General features: G+C 38.9%; 3 protein-coding genes across 6 annotated transcripts; 2 read left to right on the forward strand and 1 right to left on the reverse strand.

Annotated features, from left to right (window-relative positions):
- The first annotated feature begins 1,138 nt into the window (after positions 1-1,138).
- Positions 1,139-7,930, forward strand: hhatla (hedgehog acyltransferase like, a). Of its 3 annotated transcripts, none has more exons than XM_079613050.1 (13): positions 1,139-1,313; positions 3,241-3,353; positions 4,147-4,214; positions 4,304-4,417; positions 4,668-4,688; positions 4,917-5,111; positions 5,613-5,822; positions 5,997-6,168; positions 6,315-6,459; positions 6,560-6,595; positions 6,718-6,919; positions 7,097-7,241; positions 7,449-7,930. In XM_079613050.1, exons 2-13 carry the CDS (start codon positions 3,248-3,250, stop codon positions 7,589-7,591), a joined length of 1,557 nt encoding a protein of 518 aa, XP_079469176.1. In that variant the 5' UTR covers positions 1,139-1,313; positions 3,241-3,247; the 3' UTR covers positions 7,592-7,930. The 3 variants fall into 3 exon arrangements, with proteins under 3 accessions (XP_079469176.1, XP_079469178.1, XP_079469177.1); XM_079613051.1 differs by lacking the exon at positions 1,139-1,313 and adding an exon at positions 2,716-2,961; XM_079613052.1 differs by lacking the exon at positions 4,668-4,688.
- Positions 7,931-9,489: 1,559 nt separating this feature from the next.
- klhl40a (kelch-like family member 40a) lies at positions 9,490-15,211 on the forward strand. The gene is made up of 6 exons (XM_079612156.1): positions 9,490-10,707; positions 11,022-11,182; positions 11,743-11,850; positions 11,959-12,144; positions 12,240-12,389; positions 12,505-15,211. The coding sequence occupies exons 1-6, from the start codon at positions 9,592-9,594 to the stop codon at positions 12,614-12,616; spliced, it is 1,833 nt and encodes a 610-aa protein (XP_079468282.1). The 5' UTR covers positions 9,490-9,591; the 3' UTR covers positions 12,617-15,211.
- On the reverse strand, positions 15,030-20,876 carry zbtb47a (zinc finger and BTB domain containing 47a; the record flags this gene model as incomplete). Of its 2 annotated transcripts, none has more annotated exons than XM_079612154.1 (6): positions 20,391-20,876; positions 18,082-19,350; positions 17,278-17,425; positions 17,046-17,161; positions 15,515-15,659; positions 15,030-15,436 (listed from the first exon to the last, which is right to left on the reverse strand). In XM_079612154.1, exons 1-6 carry the CDS (start codon positions 20,394-20,396, stop codon positions 15,030-15,032), a joined length of 2,091 nt encoding a protein of 696 aa, XP_079468280.1. In that variant the 5' UTR covers positions 20,397-20,876. The 2 variants fall into 2 exon arrangements, with proteins under 2 accessions (XP_079468280.1, XP_079468281.1); XM_079612155.1 differs by having other exon boundaries at positions 20,394-20,533.
- Positions 20,877-22,703: the final 1,827 nt, after the last annotated feature.

Consider the following 22,703-nt stretch of genomic DNA (forward strand, 5'->3'; position numbering starts at 1 on the left):
AGACCGTAGGCCTATATTTCTGACTGTGAGGTTTAAATAGTAAAGGGCTTGCCTTTCCCTGTGCGCAGGCAATTTCCATCGCATGTCTCCCTCTGCCGCTCAAATATATTGTTGCACGTTGTAGGCTAATATACCGCTATCTTTTTCTGCCCCTTTCAAAGTTTTTATTTTGCGTGTTCTCTGTCTCCATATTAGCTATGTAAAAATAATAATAATAATAGAATACCATAAAAAAACATAATCAACAACAACCAATCTGGTCTTCTTTATTTAATAATTGACACCCACACCACAGACCACACCCATTAACACAAATAAATGAAATTGTCAAGCATGTTAACCATATTATAAACTGATTCAACTGTACGTAATATATATATATATATATATATATATATATATATATATATATATATATATATATATATATATATATATATATATATATATATATATATATATAGGCCTGCATAACCATGAACAAAATAGCCTGTATTTATTGCTAAAATTCTTCTGCATGCATTTGGGCACTTTGGGGTTGTAATCAGCGCAGCCTGATTAAAAATTAGCAAATTGAATGTAGCCTAGAGAAACACAAGTATTCCGGTGAATGCGTGATTGTAACCTTTTTGACTTTTACCTTTACTAAGCCTATAATACAAGTTTCAAAGTTTTTTTTTGAATCAATAGCATAGAGTCCTATACAGTGGCGTAGCGCAAATCCACGGGGGCCCCTCGTTTGGGGTCACTAAAATCACTAACTTTACCCTCAACCTCATTGATTTGAGCCCCGTCACTGTCACTGATGAAAATGTATAGCCTATAACAAAGGGTGTATCGCAGAATCAACATACAGATTATTGATTTATTTGTATATGCGTTGTAGCCCAGTTGGAGACTATACCAAAGTTAGCCTATGTCATGAAGTGAGTGATGGTTCACTGGATGAGCTGCTTTGCGACAGTAGTATCATCCCACGGACCAGTCCAGAACATAACAAAGGAATATCTCCAGCCGGGCATCACCTGTACCATTTAGCGCTTCTTCAATTTGTGCGCCTTTTTGATGGACAGTTGGTGCCACCCCTCGGCGGTTCCACTCCGGATTATAAATACACTCTCTACACCCCTCCCGCAACATCCACACCAGCTACTGCTGCCTCTCACAGTGCACCATCGGCACTGGGAAACCGGGACGGATGTATTAGGAGAAGCCCCTACTCACCCCCCTTTTCTTTTATTTTTCCCCCCCAATTTTGTGGGGGTTGACATCTGTCTTCAAACATCTGAACGGCTGTGAAAGGCAGATACGAGGTTAGTACTGAGCAAGTGCACTTCGTTTTGATTTACTGTACTGTTGCAAACAGACCGAGTCCCACGGACCATAAGTGAGGCGGCGTGTGGGCGTTTGGAGGTTGGTGGGGTTGTGCAGCATCATTTACATCTAACGGGACTTTGGATTTGCGTGTATAGCCTATATTAATAGTCGACACACATACTCTGATTTTAATTGAACAGGTTCACGCATGCCTTCGTAATTAATTAAATGTTAAGATCGGGGAAGTGAGTGGCCAGAGCGCTCGTCCTTGGTTTCTCATGCTCCTGAAGGATCTTCTCCTGATGTGTGGGAGATCGCATTGCGCTGCAGCTGCCGCACTGTACTAGTACCATGAGCAACTGCTCAGGCTAAAATAGGAAGAGGTTGTACGGCGCGGCGCAGCTGACTGTGCTGTTTCTGAGGAGCCGTGAAAACAGGCACTCCCATTTAAGTCACTGACTTGTCTTGTCTTCTGAGAATTAGACTGGGTGTCAACTAAGTGCCAATGTTTTTGTTGTTTAATTTGTTTTAGTTTAACCCATATCGTTTTGGAGTTAACGTACGGTAGGGTAATGCGTAAAATAATACATAAACTATATTAATTCTTGATGAGCATTGTGTGTGTATGTTATGGTAGCTAATGTTTTTTCTCCTGCAAAATATCAGCTTTTACATGTAGGCTACTTTTACTGTGGCATTTGGCAATGTTGCTGCCTTACATTTTTAAGTTCAATCAACTTGGATGTTTAAGTAATTTCAACTTAAATTACATTTAACTGACTTAATAAAATAGCCTAGTTGAAAATTGCTTAACTTATTTTGGTAAGTAAAAACAATGTAAATATAAATGTTATCATACTTTTTATTTATTTATTTACAGTGTACATAGTTTACATTGTAGTTTGCAGCAGACACAGTACCAAACATTATTCTGTTGTTATTTCACGGTAACGAATGAACTACGAAAGTGCTGGAACGAGCAAATAAATTGCTAGGCTAAATTAACATTTAAAAGGCAGATAGGCCTACAACTTTACATGCTTTTGTTGTACCATTTAAACTAATGTTTTGAAGCATTACAGATCACCACTCCTTTATAAATTGGATTTTGAAAACTAGTTCTGCAAGTAAAACTTGATTATGGGTGTCAAAACTCGAATGTCACATTTCTTGACAACGCCACTAGCAGTTGAATGGAGTTATAATCAGCACAATTATAAAAATAAACAAATTAGTTAAAAAAAATATATCTATTTTGATTTCCTACCTCTTTATTATATTTATCTTATGAATTGTAGGCTAAATCTTTTTTTTACTCCAACTGCAAATTTGTAGCCTCATTAATATTAATAGATACGTCACAAACATCTCCTGTGATTGGACAAATATTTGCTCGCTGATGATATCATTAGGTGAAAATTTCCCCGCCGCCTTACATTGCTTTACAGTATAACCAAAGTGTTTTTTATTTTCTTACCGTTTTAGAGCTTAACTTTCGCACTAAACTCAAATATTCTTTTCTATATACGAAAATTATTGAAATAGTGTCCATTTGACCTGGTTGTAAAATACCTGAAAGAAGAGAAGGATCGGTGAATATCTGAGGAGAGAGTGTGAGTGACGTTTGACCCGCAACGGCCGTTAGTGAGTATGACAGTCAGCGGAGCTAAAACAATTATTATATAATACGAACAAATAATAAAAATACACAAAAATTAATCATTGACACCATACTTTATCATTGGTTCATGAACATTTAACATGAGAAACAATAAAAACAACCTTAAACTTGTGGGGGTAACTTAGCGTGTAACTAAGATTTACCTTTTAAGTTAACTTAACGTTACCCTGTAAGATAATTTTCATGTGAGTAACTTATAACGTTAACGTTCATTTGATTCTAATGTTAAGACTTCTCTTCAGGTTAACCATGGGGATCAAGGCAGCACTTCCCAAGATTGAGCTGTACATGTACACTGCTGTCGTCTCTCTTGCACTCTTATGGGCAGGCAGCTGGATCATTGAGGCCTCCAGTGGTACACTTTATTTTTATCTCTTGCTTTTTCTTTCTACATTAAGGACACAGAATTATATTAATGTCTATCATGGATGCCCTAGTAAAGGTGCATTTTCTCTTGTTCATATAGTGCACAATTAGAGCACCATATAGATATAGTATTATTGTTTGTGCCGCGTGGGCAGTTTGTTTCGCTTATTGGCATCCATGCTGGCCCTGGAGCAAACCAGCCACGTCCTGTCCATATTACATATTACATACAGATTGACTATGTCTACTTATCGGCACATAAACAGAAACATAATTTTAGACTTAATCATTTAGTTATTTCTAAATCCAGTCCTACATTGAAACCCTCAACAACCCCTCATATAAACTGTTATGCAATTTGTATTTTCTTTGTAATTCATGTTACAAAGATTTTTCAGATTTCACAGGACCATCTCATAATCACAAAATATATATGAGAGTCTGGATTATCACAGATAGCCTCTGAATATGCAGGCTGGCAAAATGTACCTTATGTAATGCTATTAGGTTTTGCTCTGGAGGCTGGAGCTCACCCTATTTGCTGTTAAATCATGTGAATCTAATGTTCATTTTATTCATTTCTATAACACATGGAATTCATGGTTAGCTGTGTGCAAAGACTGCATGCATACACAATCAATATTGTAATTTTATAGCAATGAAACAAATTTCAACTTCCTTCTTGATTTAAAATGTAAAAGAAACATGACGTGGTCAGATGGCAAGTTTTATTATTTAGAGCACCTGGCTGCTTTTCTGAATCTTTTCTCTTTTATTTCCAGAGCATGTGAACAGGAGGGCATTTAGGGAGAATGTGAAACCAGGATGGCACTACTTTGGCCGAAAAATGGCAAGGATCATATCACTATGTTATTACATAAATTACTCGTATTTAATCATATTTAAGCTTTCTGTGACTGATATCCTCTATCTCTTCAGGATGCGTCAGATTTTGAATGGGTTATGTGGTTTACCACTTTCCGCAACCATATCCTGTTTGCCCTCTCTGGTCATGTGATCTTTGCTAAGATCTGCTCGATGTTGTCTCCAAAGGTACTGTATGTAGTTTTGCATCCTGTGCATAATGATCAGGTCATTTACAAGGATTTAAGATTAATAATAGGCTATTTGTTGTGTTATTGTTTGTGGGTGTTTTGTGAATGTTGCATGATTTTATATGCCAACAGTCAACTGTTAACCAATGATATACTAAAGCATTTTGATATTGACAATGCATGTGTGAAACGATCTAATCTGAATGTTGTGTGAAATGTTACATGTATTTCGTCTGCTGTCAAAGAAGACTTGTGTAGGTGCATTCAAGGTAACTCTGAAAGTACTTATTTTCTTTGATCATACTAATTTACCAACTAATATTAGTGCTGCTACAACTCAAGTATATTGTATATTAACTATATTGTAATTTCTAACACTTAGTTTCTAGCAGTAGAGACTTAAAAGTCCTTTAAAACCCCATTCAATATTGTTGTATGTGACAGCTGGATTACATGAATGTGTTTTTTTCAAAAGAAATTTTCTTCCTAACCCACAGAACAGATCTTTGATCTATATGGTGTATGGATCTCTAGCTGTCCTGATTACTATGGGATGGACATACATCTCTCTCGTCCTGTCTCACTGCATCATCCTCTACAGTGTGTCTCTCGTCAAGAGGAAGTGGCTCTGCTTTGTGGCTGGACTTACCAGCCTGGCAACATTTAAGATGGAGCCCTTTAACAGTTGGCAGGTGAGAAAGTCCATAGTTATTGTATCATTGTTTATAATGCCTCTCACGGTGCATTTACATGGGGCGTCGGCATTAACGCTTCTCATTTACTTTGAATGGGTGACGTCATGCGTTGCTGAACTGAAATGTGGGTTTCGTTGCGCCACGTCACTGGCGTTGCTTGCGGCAACTTTTCAAGCGCCAACGCAGGCATCAGCCAATCAGATCGCCTATGAAAATACCCTAGCGCAGACGCTAGCCAATTGCGTTCATGCAACACCGGAAAAGTAATGTGATTGGCTGTTGACACTATGGCGGTCGCGTCAGCACCAAGCGTTGACGTCGATGCCCTGTGTGAATGCAGCTTTATAAAATGTTTCCCCCCACAGTCTAACCAAAAAAAATAAGTTAAACCCAACACACTGGCCAAATGCAGCATAGATGTAAATTGATGCAATTCAGGCGTCTACATCAGCATGTGAAAAACCATTTAGTTGATGTTCTTATAATGTTTTAATGCAGGAAGGCTTTGCGACTGGCTCTTTTGATCTGCAAGACGTCTTGTTCTACGGAGGCTGCGGCTTCTCCATTATGCGCTGTATGAGCTTTGCTCTAGAGAACTGTGAGAAGAAAGACGGTAACTACAGTTTCATGGATCTGATCAAGTACAACTTCTACCTCCCCTTCTTCTTCTTTGGACCTGTCATGACCTTTGATCGTTTCCATGAGCAGGTGAGTCCGATACCTTCTAAACATTGTTCTCAAGAAAAACACAATTTTAAAGGTCCAGTCTATAAAATCGTGTTTATAAAACGCAATCTATATAACAGAATACATAAATGTAATTGTGTTGATAATGTCAGTCTGGTTAAGTATGCATTATAATGATCCCTCTGATATTCTCAGGCTAACAACCCTAACTTGACTCGTAAAGAAAGAGAGATGTGGAACATCACCATTCATGCTTTGGTGCACCTTGGGGCTATTTTGGTGGTGGATGTCTTCTTCCATTTCCTTTACATTTTGACCATCCCTAATGATTTGAAGCTTTTGAAGCAACTGTCTGACTGGTCTCTGGGTCAGTGTGATACAATTATTTCATTTTAGTAAATAGTTAGAAAGCACAGTGGATGTTTAGAAAGGATGTTACAAGTAGTTTCTAATTAGTTGTAAGTAGAAATTCATTTGTTCACTCACTACAATATTGATTGTATTCCTTTTCAGCTGGTTTGGCATACTCTAATCTGGTGTATGACTGGGTGAAAGCAGCCGTCATGTTTGGTGTCATCAACACGGTATCCAGACTGGACCATCTTGACCCCCCTCAGCCTCCTAAATGCATCACAATGCTCTATGTCTTCTCTGAAACGTAAGTATTGTCATTAACAGAAGAGAAATGGAGCATGTTTTTGGGTCTGTGTAACCAGATGATCACATGTTAACAATTTCTCCTGACGTTGACTTTTCAGACACTTTGACAGAGGAATCAATGACTGGCTATGCAAGTGAGCAAATAATCAATCCCATGTGCATCATCACATGTATCATTTTAATATATATTGCTATATCAATCATATACTCAGGGAAAACATTCTTCTCAACATTTATCTCCCGTTCTTTGTTAAAGATATGTCTATGACTATATCGGAGAAAACCATGATGCTATCTTCAAGGAGCTTTTTGCAACCATCTGCACCTTTGCTGTCACAACTCTGTGGCTCGGACCCTGTGAGCTGGTTTACATCTGGTCTTTCTTTAACTGCTTTGGCCTAAACTTTGAACTGTGGGTGGCTAAGCTCTTTTCTCTGCCACCGTTATCCACCATTGAGGTAAGATCCCAAAGACACCCACTGAACCAATACAGTGTAATTCAGCCTTATGGATTTGAGCATTTGGGTTTTCAATCATTACACTACCAAATGATTCTCTTGCATTTCACTGATATGTAAATAACAGCATTTGCTTACTCTGAGTTCAGCCAGAATGTAATATTAATATTTTTCCAGCGGAATCTTATGTCTGAGGCGATGTCACGTCGAATCAGGGGCTTGTTCAACGCTGTTAACTTCTGGCAGATTATCCTGTACAACATCCTGGCGCTAAACAGTCTGGATTTTGCTCAGTTGGTTGCTAAAAGACTGCTTCTTAAAGGTAATTTTTTTAGTTTTAGCTCATTATGTAATGAAAAATAAAACAAAAGTAGCTAGAATCTTGTGTAGAATGTGTTAAACATTTCTTATTTATCTTAAATCACTTATTTATGATTTATCTATCTATGTAAAAATGTTGAAACAAAGTTGTATCAGCACAAAAACTCTTGAGGAATGGAGAATAATAAGACTCTTGTGATTCCCTCAGGCTTCCCCTTTTCCACTCTCTCGGTGCTGTTAGTGACTTACTGTGGCGTGCAGCTGATCAAGGAGAGAGAGCGAAAGCAGGCGCTACTGGATGATCCGGAACCAGTGCCGACATTCGAGACGGGCAAACAGAAGGCTGAGTAAAGGACAGAGAGGTCATTGAATCCGATCCAGCTCTTGAGGTCCTTCTTGTTAATTCTACCCCTGAGCTTTCATGCCAGACCGATGCAGTCCCATCACTATGGTCACTGCTTTGCACAAGTCTGTTTTAAAAACACAAGATGTTCTTAACTGTGAATAGTTCTGAAGTGCATTTGCTGTTGGCAGATGCAACTTGTCTTCCGACATAATCTTGCACAGACAAACCAAGAAGTGCATTTTTTATTTATATTTTAAGTGGATATAGCATTTTAAAGGATGGGCTTGCCAAATATTTTATGAATAAATAATATATTGAACAATAAAAAGAAAATGTACAATGTTTTCAGTGCTGTCTTTTCAGTTTCAGTCTTTCTTAATATTTTTAAATATGTTTACAGCCATGTTATTTTAGTCTTATTGAGATATTATTATAGTTTTTTATTCATATTTTAAAATTAGTCTTTATTATATCTTCTGTTTTAATTTTAAAGTTATGTGTTAACTAAAAATAAGTTAGTTATTACACATGATTCCACTGGGCATTTCAACCACACAGAGCTTGGTCACTTTTCAAAGTTAAACTTTGTGCAATCACATTTTTATGTTACTCATGTCACACTCCAGCAGATGATACGGTGTGAACACATTCCCCTATTAGGCTTTGTCCTACATGGAGCTTTGAGTGGCACACAGGAGATTTGAGTTGATTAATAGGTCTAAATATACACTGATGAATAGTCTAGGTCTGCTTTGCTGTTATCAGCACACAATTACATATCCTAGTTTTCAGTCTCCCTTTGGACCTCCCTTTTGTCACCTTACATGGGTTATTAGCACAGAATTAACCTTTCGCTTGTCTTCATATACACTATTGAAAATAAATGGTCTTTATTGGCATCTAAAGGTTCTCTAGATTATTTAAAATGTTTCCCACACTAGGAAAAAAAGTGGTTATTTTAAGAACTGTTCAATGGGAATCCAAAAGTGGTTCATCACTTTGAAAACACCCGTTTGACACTTATTTTTAAGAGTATACCTTCGGAAAGTGTTATAACTTCAAATTAAATATATATAAAAATGACCAGAAGATGATTAAACCAAATACAGGTTCAGGGTGAAATGGAAAACAAGCTGAGGCCTAGTTCTCACATATTAATCATATTAAGCCATGGCACTCCTGTACGTGAAGTTTGAACCTAGCTCTTCTCACTTACCATTCCTGTTCTCTCCGCTATTTCCTCTTCTGTTGGAACTATGACAGATAAAGAAAGTGCTATTGTGCTCATAAGGACCCAGGTTCAAGTTTAGCCTGGGACATGTCCTGATCTCCCCCCTCCCCCCCCTCCCCTCCCTCCCTCCCTCTCTCTCCATGTTATTTCCTGTCACTTCTCTACTGTTCTGTAAAAATAATAAAACCAATTCTAAATGTAGCTAATTAAAAAATTGGCAGTGCTAGTTTCTCTGAATTGATGCTGTAGGATGCAGGAGCCCACGGTCGTTCGTGGGGAACTCCACTAGAGGGCTCCACCAGGTGGACGTTATCTCTCAAAGCAACAGGCAGGCAAACTTCTGTTTGTCTCCTTTCAAATCTGGTCTGATTTCCATCTTTTGTTTCTCTCTGTAACTCTTCATTTCAAATTGGCCACATTTCACAATAACATTACATTTTCACATCTCCCTGTCCTTTTGCATAAGATCTACAACTCAGTAGTCCCAGTGAGCAGCATGTCAGCTGTTGGCATTATCTGTTTGGCGGGGGGAAGGGAGGGACAGGTTGAATTTCAGGCCCTAAGTGTGGTTCATTTGCACATTTCTATATATAGATGGACAGACAGTAGCTGATAACTTGTGACAGCTGAGGAAGGAGGCCACACCAAAGAGGCACATCCTCCGCCATTACTCTTTTAGAGTAACGGTGTTAATACAGTCAGTTCAGTTCTGCAGTGAGAGAGGACTAGGACACCCCTCCCTCCTACTGAAATATCACATCAAACCATAACAAGATGGCCTCCATGTCAGTGGACCCAGTGACAGAGCCGCGGATGTACCAGCAAGCGCTCCTACAAGATGGGCTCTGTGATCTCCTAGATGCTAACAAGTTTGTGGACTGTGTTCTGAAGATCAGTGACAAAGAGTTCCCTTGCCATCGGCTAGTGCTAGCCGCTAGCAGCCCTTACTTCAAAGCCATGTTCCTGTCAGACCTAGAAGAGAGCAAAAAGAGGGAGATTGTTCTAAAAGACATCGAACCTGGGATCATGGGAATGATCCTGAGGTACATGTACACCTCGGATATCAACCTGACTGAGCAGAACGTCCAAGACATTTTTATGGCGGCCAACATGTACCAGATTCCGTCAATCTTCAGCGTGTGTGTGTCGTATCTGCAGCAGAAGCTTGTTCTCAGTAACTGTCTGGCCATCTTTAGACTGGGACTGTTGCTGGACTGTCCACGTTTGGCCATGGAGGCACGGGACTTCATCTGCGACCGGTATCCCGTCATCATTCGGGACCAAGACTTCCATCAGCTGGGTCCCAGTGAGTTGGCGGCTATCATCACATGTGACTCCCTGAATGTTGAACGAGAAGAGGCAGTGTTTGAATCTCTCATGGACTGGGTGGAGTATGACACGAGTGAGAGACTGAAAGACCTGCCAGAACTTCTACACTGCGTACGTTTCCGTCTCATGCCGACGAGTTACTTTAAAGAGAAAGTCGAGGGGCACAAATTGATCGTTAAGGATCAGGAGCTCAAGAAGGAGCTCCAGCTTATCAAGGATGCACAGAAAGGACTGCTACATAGGGTCAAAAGGTCATCGCACAGGAAGGAAGGCGCGGCGGCGGATTCTGAAGATGAGGATGAGGAGGGTTTGCTGCCGGGGATCCTAAATGACAACCCACGTTTTGGAATGTTCCAAACTGACCTTATATTGATGATTAGCGATGCAGGAACGGTGGCGTATGACATTGGTGCAAACGAGTGCTATATGGCGTCTTCATCCACCCAGATCCCTAAGAACCACTGCAGTCTTGTCACGAAGGAAAACCAGATCTTCGTCGCTGGAGGTCTGATGTACAATGAGGAGAACAAAGAACAGCCGTTCAGTTCGTACTTTCTTCAGGTAACTCACAGGCATGTTTTGCGAATGTTGCTTAATGTGTTTGCATTACAAATCAATGACTCAAAGCATCACGTTCCAAAAATACATTTGTGAGAATGACCCTCAGGGTCTATTTTGCTTCAGAACAGCTGTTAAAGCTTTGAACCTCGTGTGTCATGTTTTTAACAATGCCTGCATGACACATTCCCTCATGTTTTTCCAATGAAACCTCTGAAGGGATTGTGTTGAAGGAATCAATCAATTATATTAGTATGAGAAAGGAACAGCGCCTTTGGATTATTATCGTTCAATGTGAGCACTTGTTTACCCCACAGTTTGATCCCATGAGCTCTGAATGGCTGGGGATGCCCTCACTACCAAACCCTCGCTGTCTGTTCGGTCTGGCGGAGGCTGAGAACTCCATCTATCTGGTGGGAGGAAAAGAGCTGAAGGAGGGAGCACGTGCACTAGATTCTGTGATGGTCTACGACAGACAGTGAGTAGTATCAGGAGATATCGCAACATGCAAATTACTTGTTGCCTCGCTGACCGATAAGTATCCCGAAACTGATCGTTTGAGGACAGTCTGAGACAGCAACAGTCTAATGGTATATGACAAAATAGAGATATCTTTGGTAATAGCAAAGTTTACATCTATGCAACCTTCAAAAATGTAAGGCATCTCAGTAGAGTGAATGTAACATGATCATATGATTAAGATGTAGTTGCTTTCTTCCCTCTGATGCTGCCTATGGATGCAGCATTTTTTAGATTTCAGAAATTACTTCAATACAGCCATTAGGCTGCTCTTACCACTTCAAAAAAGAAAATATATTCTGTTTATGTGTATACAGCACAACCATGTCTTTCTTCATGTTTATCCTCATTTTATAGCTCACCATAAGCCCAATGGTATGAAATGGAAAAGTAAAGAGAACACAGGTTTTTCCCTCACATATCACTCTGGTAGATCAGGTTGAGCCCCTGGTCAAAATTATGTTGTTTGATATGGTTGAATGCTGATTTGTTTTCTTTAATAATTTCATTATCACACAGGTCATTCAAATGGGGAGAGTCGGACCCTCTTCCGTATGCAGTTTATGGACATGGAATCGTTTCACACAAAGGGCTGGTCTATGTGATAGGTGGAAAAACTGAGAGCAAGTGAGTGACAAACCTGATCTTATCCTAATTTACAAACACATAGCCTAGTAATGCCAGGTTGTCCTCGGTGGTTTTCATAACCGCATGACTTGAAATGTGATCATTCAGGAAATGCTTGAGGAGAGTCTGTGTCTATGACCCCACTAAGTTTGAATGGAAGGATCTGGCACCCATGAAAACTGCCCGCTCGCTGTTCGGCGCCGCTGTTCACAAAAACAAAATCTATGTGGTTACTGGAGTTACTGATAACGGCCTGACTAGCAGTGTGGAAGCCTACGACATCGCCAGCAACTCGTACGTGCCGCTCCTTTACCATATTATGTGTACATTGCAAGCTCACGAGACATTATAACTCGAGTAAGTTGCTCACTTGTGTGTCTCCTGCTTAGCTGGTCGGAGTTTGTGGAGTTCCCTCAGGAGAGGAGCTCTCTTAACCTGACCGAACTGGGCGGCTGCTTGTATGCTGTGGGGGGTTTTGCTATGATGCCCAAAGAGACCACCGAAAAAATGGAGCCCACTGAAATGAACGACATATGGAAGTGAGTATTTAGGTTAAAGAATCTGGTTTAATGAGATCTATTGAGCTGAGGAAGCTTGGTCATATTTGAAACTAAAGTTGAGACATGAGGTTTGAACCTGTGATTTTCCTGACAGGTTTGACGAGGAGGAGAACTGCTGGAATGGGATCCTGAGGGAGATCCGTTATGCTGCCGGAGCCACAGTGCTTGGGGTGCGTTTGAACACCTTGAGACTCACAAAGTTGTGATCTACAGTTGTCATCTATAGACAAAATAATGCCGCCCACATTTTCATAAACGAGCAATACATACAGTACATACCACTGAATCATAATGAACAGCACAGACCTAGCTTGCTTAATGTTAATACAGTTTGTTTGTGGTTGATCTTAAGGTAGCCTATATATACTGTGTCTGTAATAGATCAATGTTTTATATCCAAGTTGGAGTTATGAATTTCACTGGGTCAGTGTACAGAAGATCTTAGTATGATGCAAATAGTCTAAAAAGAGATTCTACTGTTTTAAGAAAAGGATGGAGACAAACACAAGACCATCTATTTTTTTTTTAAATAATTCTTTGTTAGTCATAATGGGTAATTAAATGTTGAATAATTTGACCTTATTTAAATGTCCATTTACATTCATTTCTATCATTCTATTATGTTATTTTAGACAACTTAACATTTTGCAATTATGACCAAGTGCAATGTTCTTATATTTAAAAGAGAGAGAAATAAATGGTAATGACTGAACAATAACCTAATATCCTGTAGACAATGACCAAACTAAAGGAAAACACTAACAACAAAACACAGTTGTGTCTGTAGTAAATGTCCAAAGCCAAATGAAAATTAAAAAAGGATTACGTGTTATTATTTTATATTATGTGTGCCATCCTTTTTTCTTCTTTTTTTTGATACTGCTACGTTCATGGTGGATCCCCAAGCTTTTCCTTCATGACTAATAGACATCTGATGCAAACACAAACACTCTGGAATGAAGAGACTGAACACCTCTCTGGTTTTGGAACATAGACCAAAATATTCATAATTACATCAACAGAAATTAAAACACTGCAGACATTGTAATAGCCAATTCATGGAAAATACCAAAATTACTGCTGTGTAAAAACATTTAAAGATCTGAGACTATAAGATTCCTGCCTAAAAGTGCAAAAATGACCAGTTAAAAACAATAAAAAATATATTTTTTTAATTCAGAAGACATTAGAGTCTACACGAGACTGTGAGAAGTGTATGTATATTAAATAGAGGATAATAACTGTTTTTTTTTCCATTAATAATATAATACAATCTCTAATAATTCACCGGTTAAAGGAGCGCTGTGGTTTTTATGACCTACAATACCAGCTCGAGTTCAACCTAAACACATTCAACCAAAAACACAAAACCTCAAGGTTTTTTGAGGTTTTGTAAGAACAAAAATGAGCCATAAATTCACTGACTCATAAATTGATCAGCTTAACAAGCTAACAACATACAAATTAGTTATTATTAATGCTTCTGAAAACAATGAACAGAAATGATAAAAATATCACAAAATGTAAAGACAAATCCTTATGAAACCCTTCACTCAAACAAGCTAGTAAAATAAAGTGCCAGAATCTACTGACTGCACATTTCCACCAGCGACATGACCTGCATTATTTACTCATGAATCCTCCATATACCTCTATGTAAATATAGCAGATCATCACCCCAAATACAAATAGTACTTATGGACAAACTCTGACGTAACTAAATCATCTTAAGACTAATTAAATGTAAACTGAAAGCTATATAAACCGAATATGTTTTTGTCTATTTAGTATTCTGTAAATATACTGTACATAAAAGCCTATATGTATTACATTTAGTATTATACATCTGGGTAATAGTTTTAGGGCTCGACATTAAGCCTTGTCATGTGCTTGTCCTTGACAGACAAATAATCTGTCATTTACTTGTCCGTGAAAAAAAGTTTCTTGTCCGGATTTTTTGTGTGTGTGTTGTAAATATAATTTATTCTGAAGCAATATTATCATCAGTTTTCAATCAGCTTTGTATGCAGTATGCAGATATTTAAATCTGCATACGTCCGCATAAAAATATCTGCACCTTTAAAGGGATCATTCTCTTGTTTTAGTGATTCCCTAGTTATTTTTTTGTTTTGTTATTGACGTTCTAATCAGGCTACTTGTCCGGTCCGCAAGTAAAATGATCTTTTACTTGTCCCTTCAATCAATTAGCAAACACCCTCGCACACCTGCAGGTGATAGGTGCGTGGGACAAAAAGACCATGAGTAGGTAAAAAAAAAAAAAAGAACTCCCGCACACTATCCATACTTGTTCAAAATGAGTATCACAAATTTATAAGCAACTTGTCCCTTCATAAAATCCACTTGTCCTGGACAAGCGTTAATGTCGAGCCCTGCAGTTTTAGTATTTGACTTAATAGTTTTTGCCTAACTAGGGTTTTTTCATTGCACAGAGAACTCAACATTTGAGAAGGGAATGGAAGGGATAATAAAATGAGTATTAGAACATCAGAGAAAAGACATATGCAAACAAACAAAGGCGAACATGAAATCCCAGGCTCTTTGCTACATAAAAAGTACTTCTGCATCACAAAGAAACAAAATGCTAATACAGAGCAGTAGTTACAGATTCCTGGAGTCTGTCCTTCCAACGGAGAAGAGTGGTGTAAGGGAACGCAGCTGAGAATGTGACGGAGCCCCGTCCACTGAGTGGAGAACAGATGATGGAAAAGAGACTACGCCATGCAGATGTGGGCTGATATCTCTCAGCGCTTCCATCCCGACCGGCAGTTCTTGGTTTGCGGCGGCTTCCGTTTGACTGGTTACAGCGGAGGAGTCCAGCAGTGGAGGGTTCCCGGCCTGGGAACACTTGTCTCGGTGAGCTTTCAGCATGTTGGAGAAGCGGAAACGCTGGCCACACGCATCACAGGGGTAAGGCTTCTCTCCCGTGTGTGTCCGCCGGTGCCGCTTCATATTGGGTCGACTCGTGAAGCTCTTCCCACAGATCTCACATATATACGGTTTCTCCCCTAAAAAGAAACAGCAGGCCTCTTAGACTGACTGTATAAAAGATTTCAAAGTGCTGTACATGTGTAAGAGCGTCTCACCTGTGTGCGTCTTCATGTGTTCATCAAAATACTGTTTCATACTGAAGTCCTTCCCACACCACTGACACATGAACTGCTTGTGTCCGATGTGGATGCTCATGTGAGAGCGCAGCTGGTACTTATACTGAAAACGCTCACTGCAGACCTAAAGGAAAAGGAGTGGACTCATTTAAAACATGGCCAAACATTAGGCTAATCATTTATATTATAAAACAGACCGTTCTGGTCCTGGATGCCGATTGGTCAATTCAGATGTGCAAAAATACGCAATGTTATGATGCAAAAACATGTTCACCTGGTTATAGTTTATTATCACTGTGCAGAAACCATAAAATAACTTTCTATTATTGTTTACTAGGTATCAATATAGATTATCTGATTCAAAACAGTTTATATTTTATTTGAATTTCTTTCTGTTAATGCTGTAAATAATACAGAACAGTGTTTCAGACAGATTCAAATCAGTAACTCTTTTCTGACCTATTTATTAAAATAACTGACTCATTACTTTTTTTGCCAATTATTACTGTTAACTATATATAACCCCTGTAAAACATGATTTATGTTGCTGAATGCACTTCACCGCTGCAGGAAACCATAATACAGGGTAGCTTCTAATTATACAAATTATGAACATACTGATTAAAAATATGCACTTGGTCTGATACATTTTCAAATAATAGAGTAAAAATTAATCTTGTGATTTGAAGATTTTATGTTGGAAATGTTCAAATGAAGATTTCAATTAATGTGAAAAACTTTATTTTTTACCATGTCCTATTGTTTACTTACATCGGCCACTTTAGCCAAAGACTTTAGAAGTACTTTTGATGTAGCAAAAAGCCTGGGGTTTCATGTTTTGTTTGTTTGTTTCATACGTCATATTAACTTGTGTTCTAATATTCATTGTAATAGAATAGAATAGAATGAGGCATTTAAATAGCGCTTTCATATGTACTACTGTACACCCAAAGCGCTTTACAATGATGACGGGGTCTCTCCTCAACCACCACCAGTGTGCAGCGTCCACTTGGAGGATGCGACGGCAGCCACAGTACACCGGCGCCAGTGCGCTCACCACACACCAGCTATAGTGGAGAGAGGAGAGAGTGATAGAGCCAATTCAATGGATGGGGATTATTAGGAGGCCATGATTGGTAAGGGCTAATGGGTGGAATGTGGCCAGGACACCGGGGTTAGCTACACCCCTACTCTTTACGAGAAGTGCCATGGGATTTTTAATGACCACAGAGAGTCAGGACCTCTGTGTTTACGTCTCATCTGAAGGACACGGTGCTCTTTGTCAGTATCTCTACACTGAGGCGTTAGGTCCCACACAGACCACAGGGTACAACCCCCTGAATTGTAATATCCCTTTCATTCCAATATCAAATAGTGACTGTGCTGATAGGCAAAATTATTAAGTAAAATGCTAAAACCAGAAAGGAAATTTGCTAATCTAATGGTGAAAGAATGACAATAATGAAAATAGTCACAGCTTGTCCTACTTTATTGCTTCTTGTTTTCATACCTCACACTGGAAAGGCTTCTCCCCTGAATGTTGGAGAGAGTGGACCTTCAGAGACATGCTTCTTTTAAAGGACTTGCCACATGTCTCACATGTAAAGGGCATCTCTTTTGTGTGGGCTAAAGACATGTAGAACAAGTAAGAAATTAGTCAGACAGTCAAAGCTTACTGTTTAGAGTATGAGAGAGACTGCGAGTAAAGATTTGAAAGTGAAAATGGCACTAACACCACTCACCGACCATGTGTTTGCGCACATGAGCCATTGTGTAGAATTTCTTCTCACAGATCTCACAAGTGTACTTCTTCTCAGCATAGCCATGAACAATCTTATTGTGCTCATGAAGTGACCAGAGCTTCCTGAAAGCTTTTCCACAAGTTAGACACTACAAAAATGAGACAAACACCAGTAAAAACCAATAAAATCATGTCCATTGCATTCAAGTCACCATGAAATCATAATGGACAATTCTCGTTTTTATGGAATATTGCAGTGTTTATAATAAATTATCAGTGCACGTTTTTAATTCATGTGTCCTTGTAAATGAGGGCGGGACATCCCGTCACTCAAATGAGATCACAGCAATAGCAAACCACAACCATCCAATGATTGACATCCAATGACCACAATGACAAGTTCATAAATACGTACTCTCTGTATTCATGTTGGTTTCATACAGATTTATACCTTTTTCAGGACTAGTATAAGACCTTAATCATTATTTTCAAAAATGTTTAAATATATAGGTAAGTTTTAGGAGAGTCACATCACATCACTTTTTTTGGGATGCACCACATGGCTGATTTGGCGGACAAACGTTTTTCAAATTGTAATAAGCAGTTTTTTTTCTAAGAAATGATGATAAAAAGCCAAACTACTTCTTCTTTTCAAGAATTTCATTATTTTAATTAGACATGATATCAGGAAAGGTTTAACACCCTGACATTTGTTTTTACTTTATACCCCCATCAAAAAAATTTGTTTAAATTTTTTTATGTCACTGTATGTACAAACTGAATAGACCCAGACAAAAGAGCCCACCTGTATGCTGTTCTCACAGTCGGTCTGCTGATGCAGCAGTAGCTCACTTTCCAGAAGGAAGCGTTTTCCACACTTGTCACAGATATGCATGCGGTTATGTGTCACGTTCATGTGTTTCTCCAGGTACCAGCGGTTGTTGAACGTCTTGGGGCACCTCACACAGGTGAAGCTCTGAAACTTCAAGCTATCCTGGTCCAGACGCTCCTCCCCGCTCCCAACCTGAGCCGTCTCTTGCCTCACGCGGCTTCTCTTGGAGACCATCGCTAAAGCATCAGCAGAGGTCCGGGTTTGTCGTAGTGGTCTTTCAGATATGAATACAGGTAATGCATGGTCACCGTCCTCTTCACTGGTGCCTTCAAGTCTCACATCATCATCATCATCTTCACTTTGTTCACCTTCCTCTTCCTCCAAGGCCACATTATCTCTTGATTCCTCAACAGTGTCATCGCTCCTCCTTCCTTTTCCAGGAAGCTGTTGTGCTGAGGGTGAGTGAGCTGCTGCGTTGCCCTCTAAACCTTTGGACACATTAAGGGTCTGATTGTTCAAATTCAACTCTACAATTATTTGCTCTCCGTTAAATGAACCAATTTCTTCCGAGTCCTTCAGGTTTCTTGTTTCCTTCCCTTCTTCTTTACAAGCGCCTACTTGCACTTGGCGCCCATCGCCAACTTGAACAGTATAGGAGTTCTCTTCACTCTTCCCTCCATAGATTCTGGCACAGGGGGCGTCCTTCTCTTGCTTGATCTCCATGTGAAAGTTGGAGTTTACCGAGGTGCTGTTGCTCCAGCTCTGAGCCCTTACTTCCTGTTTGGCTTGGTCCACACCGGGACTGATTTCTTCCAGCGAGCCTCTAGTAATGAGTTCACTGCAAGAAGTGGCAATGTTGCTCATCTGGAGCACCGTGGCAGCTTTGAGCACGTCCTGGGCATTGCAGCTGGAGACCAGCAGCTTGGAGGTGTAGATGAAGTTGAGGATTTGCTGCAGGCCTTGAGGCTGGAGGGCCTCCAGAGAGAGCTCCACATGCCGCAGCTCCTTACTCGACGCAAAGAGTGAGTGGAAGAAGGGGCTGTAGGCTGCTAGGACACCCTTGTGGGCCTGGAACTGGAAAGAAGTCTGGTGGTGCAGGAGGACGATGTCCACGTCACATAGATCTGGTTGGAACAGACGTTGCTTGTTCAGCCTGTCCATCAAGAAGGTGCAGTGAAGGGCCTCATCCTCAACGAGGGAGAACTCTGCAGATGGGTGCTCAGCAGTTTTCTCCACTATGAGCTACAACACAGAGAGCATCAGATTTAATTGAGACACACATCAATTTTACATTTTAAATATTGATTTACATTGCAATCAAACAACAGGCAGCTGTTAAGCATATTATATTTTTTTATAATTAATTCCTCTAATAATGTAAAACTATATTAAACACATGATATATATATATATATATATATATATATATATATATATATATATATATATATATATATATATATATATATATATGGGCTAATCAATAATCCAGGTAAGCAGTGAAGATTATTATATTAATACTCTTTTTTTTAAGATGAATATTATTATAATATATTAAGATGATTTTTAAAGATATGAAAGAACATGTAAGGTTTGATATTTTATCTCAAAATGTAAAGCTGATTTTATATTTAATAAAGGTGGTCCTTCACAAGGATGTATGTATATATATATATATATATATATATATATATATATATACATAAATTATATGACAATATGTTATGTTTAGAGTATCTAATGATAGGCTTTCCAGCTGCCATATATTCATCCAATTATCCACAAAGTAGTGGAATATGAAATATTACATAAAGATTATTTTTAAAGATCTAAAAACATAATTTTTATTTATTTTATGATGTCAAGTTTGATATTTTTCCTTATAATGTATAGCTGATTTTATATTATATAATATTTTTTCTTTGAAGATCTGACGTTCAAACAGTAGGCTACTACTTGATATAACGTTACCAACATTATTGCAAACAGTCAACATTGCTCATTTAGGTTGCAGTATTGTTCAAAATCATAACCTGGACCGGCTACTTTATTGTGCATTAAAATTAGAACATGTTTGAAAAACATATTTTTTTACATCGGCATCTAAAATCAAAAAGTCGCAATAAGTTTGTCGAGGCTCTCCCCAGATGTGGGAACTGCATGATATCAGCACATCTGTATGACAAGCACATCGTCATTCAGATGTGACTGATGCATGTCAGATTGTACAGGCCTGATAAACCTCAGAGAAATGCAGGTAATAAACCGAAAAGGGGTCTTACAACCATGGCGATTCAGTGATCCCTGCCTCGAAGGAGTACCGTCTCCCCTCCTTAGCATTTCAGTGCTTCGTTTTCATGAAAACAGCTGTCATTCATATCCCCACTGTGCTTTTCTGTTTGGAAATCTGTCCTTTTTCTCCATGTCCGCACGCAGAAGGGCTCGCACTCTCAACCAGGCAGTGATGGTGATTGGAGGTCGAAAATCATATGGGTCGTTTTGTCTGGAGCTTTAAAGCGACAGGGGCGTGATTAAAGGAGGGAAATACACAATCAGCATCTTTCGACGCAAATTATAATTACAAATGAAAGGAACGCATTTTTGAATGTCTTCAAACGGTTTCCTTGAGCACCTGGCGCCAGCTGCGCAGTCACAGCAGCAGAGCCCGTGGCAGCGGGGTCAGCGAGTCCACCGCGGAGTTAACCGGTTCACCGCAGACACAGGCAGCGTGTAACAGCTGCAGAGCGCCACTCTGGCCACGAGGTGTCGCTAGAACACTGTTTCTGAGACGTCTTCATCGAAATCATCGTTGCACCTGGTTGCACTCACAACTGTGGTTTCGTTAAAAGAATGTTACTAACTATTCATGTTTTGAAAATTGTTATTATGTTGGCTTGACAAATCACATACTGGTCTACTTTTTAAAATTTCTCCTTCTTCTTTCGGTAAAGCTGTTAAACAGTGCCACACAGACACCAAACTAACTCGCCTCAGACCTGTAACGTTACTGACTCGAGTTGCTCTATCGGGTTGCTATATCTTTTCTAACTGATCCGACGGTTTCCCCAAAGACTTACATTGACTGAATACAAATAAAACGAGCCAAGACTGTTCAAACTCCAACTGACAAAATTGTATTTTAGTCTGTGATGACGCGTTTTAACGGGATCGTTATCGTAAATCCAGCAACGTTTTTTTTAATATATATTTTCATTTTCTTTTATGTTAATAAACACTATACTTAGTATAATATTACATTTGCATTAAAAAAAAAAAAAAACTATCGCTGCTGTGAGGGTGTTTCTAACATATGTAGCAGGGCTTCTAATTCAGCGGCTGTGTTGAAATCTTGTTGGCTGCCGTTACCAATCTCTCTCTATTTTTAAACATAAAATATATATTTAATGCGTTATCTCATGTAACGTTACCTACAGTCTATGAACGTTACCCAACTATGACGCCTTCCACTTCTGTTCTGATTCAGTGTGAATAAGCCCTAACACTGGCTCTGCTGTAATACATTTAGCATTAAACTGTCAAAAAAGATTAGAATCATTACATTAGACACCAAAAATGTCCTCAACAACATGGTGTAAGAGGAAGGTTGTAAATCTTAGTCATTTTCGAACTTTATGAGTAAGCTTAGGCTATGTAGACTAATTCACAAATATCCATAAATCATAGGGACTATAAAAACTGATGTCAGCTATAGGGCATCTAATAATAAGCCTCTCAAACAAAGATGTTTATAGTTGTAATAATGAGTTATGAGAATTTAATTATAATATGCCATAGTCTTTGTGAAGTAGTTGAGGCTTTTATCAGAAGAGGGGGTGCTTTCATTAATATTTATATCTACCTAATTAACATGGTGTGATTCTAGGCTTGGTTTCAATTCCAGCCCTCCTCCCATGGGAGTGCATTTATTTCAATGAAATCCTCAGGAGTCACTGCCTCTTGTTGGCTCATTTGCTCACAATAAAACACTTTTTTTTATGTATTGGAGATCTCTCTGTAAGTTTAAACCATTGGCCATGCTGAGTTCGGCTAATCTGTCAGGTGGGACATCAACGAGCTGCCTGGTATTCAAACATCGAAAATGTTATGTGTAGAGTTAAACACAAAGGGATAAGGAGAGAGAGAGAGTTAATAATTTAAGAAGGGATTTGGTAGATAAATAAATGAGAGATGTGTTTCAGACGGAAGGTAAACAAAGATGAAATCTCCCTCACCTTTGACATGGGTCTGGTTTCTCTCACTCCATCATTCTTTCTCAAGATTTGATTGTCATCTTAGCAGTAATGTCTCTAGCAGGCGGTTACATTACGTTTTTTTTTTTTTTTACTTCAGGAGAAATCTGAAATCCACAATAAATGAAAACATTTGCTATTGTGGTTGATTTAATTCCAGAATTAATACAATGTGTTCAGCTTGTTTTGTGACCCCTGTGTATATATGAATAGGCTACCTACCACAGGGGAAAAAATAACATTTGTTATCATTTTTATATATATATTTTATACATCATGGGCAAAAAAAAACAAATAAATAAAATAGGCCAAACCAAAAAATATGAACTGGTTGTTTAATGGTCT

The sequence above is a fragment of the Phoxinus phoxinus genome (genome assembly GCF_949152265.1).
Source record: "Phoxinus phoxinus genome assembly, chromosome: 5".
NCBI classification, from domain to species: domain Eukaryota; kingdom Metazoa; phylum Chordata; class Actinopteri; order Cypriniformes; family Leuciscidae; genus Phoxinus; species Phoxinus phoxinus.

Excerpts from the sequence above, each read along its gene's own strand:
- hhatla (XM_079613050.1), top strand. The coding sequence starts at position 3,248 with ATGGGGATCAAGGCAGCACTTCCCAAGATTGAGCTGTACATGTACACT. Across the intron at positions 4,215-4,303 it reads ACTACTTTGGCCGAAAAATG|GATGCGTCAGATTTTGAATG; the intron begins GCAAGGATCATA and ends CTATCTCTTCAG. Across the intron at positions 5,823-5,996 it reads TTGATCGTTTCCATGAGCAG|GCTAACAACCCTAACTTGAC; the intron begins GTGAGTCCGATA and ends TGATATTCTCAG.
- klhl40a (XM_079612156.1), top strand. The coding sequence starts at position 9,592 with ATGGCCTCCATGTCAGTGGACCCAGTGACAGAGCCGCGGATGTACCAG. Across the intron at positions 10,708-11,021 it reads TCAGTTCGTACTTTCTTCAG|TTTGATCCCATGAGCTCTGA; the intron begins GTAACTCACAGG and ends TTTACCCCACAG. Across the intron at positions 11,183-11,742 it reads GTGATGGTCTACGACAGACA|GTCATTCAAATGGGGAGAGT; the intron begins GTGAGTAGTATC and ends ATTATCACACAG.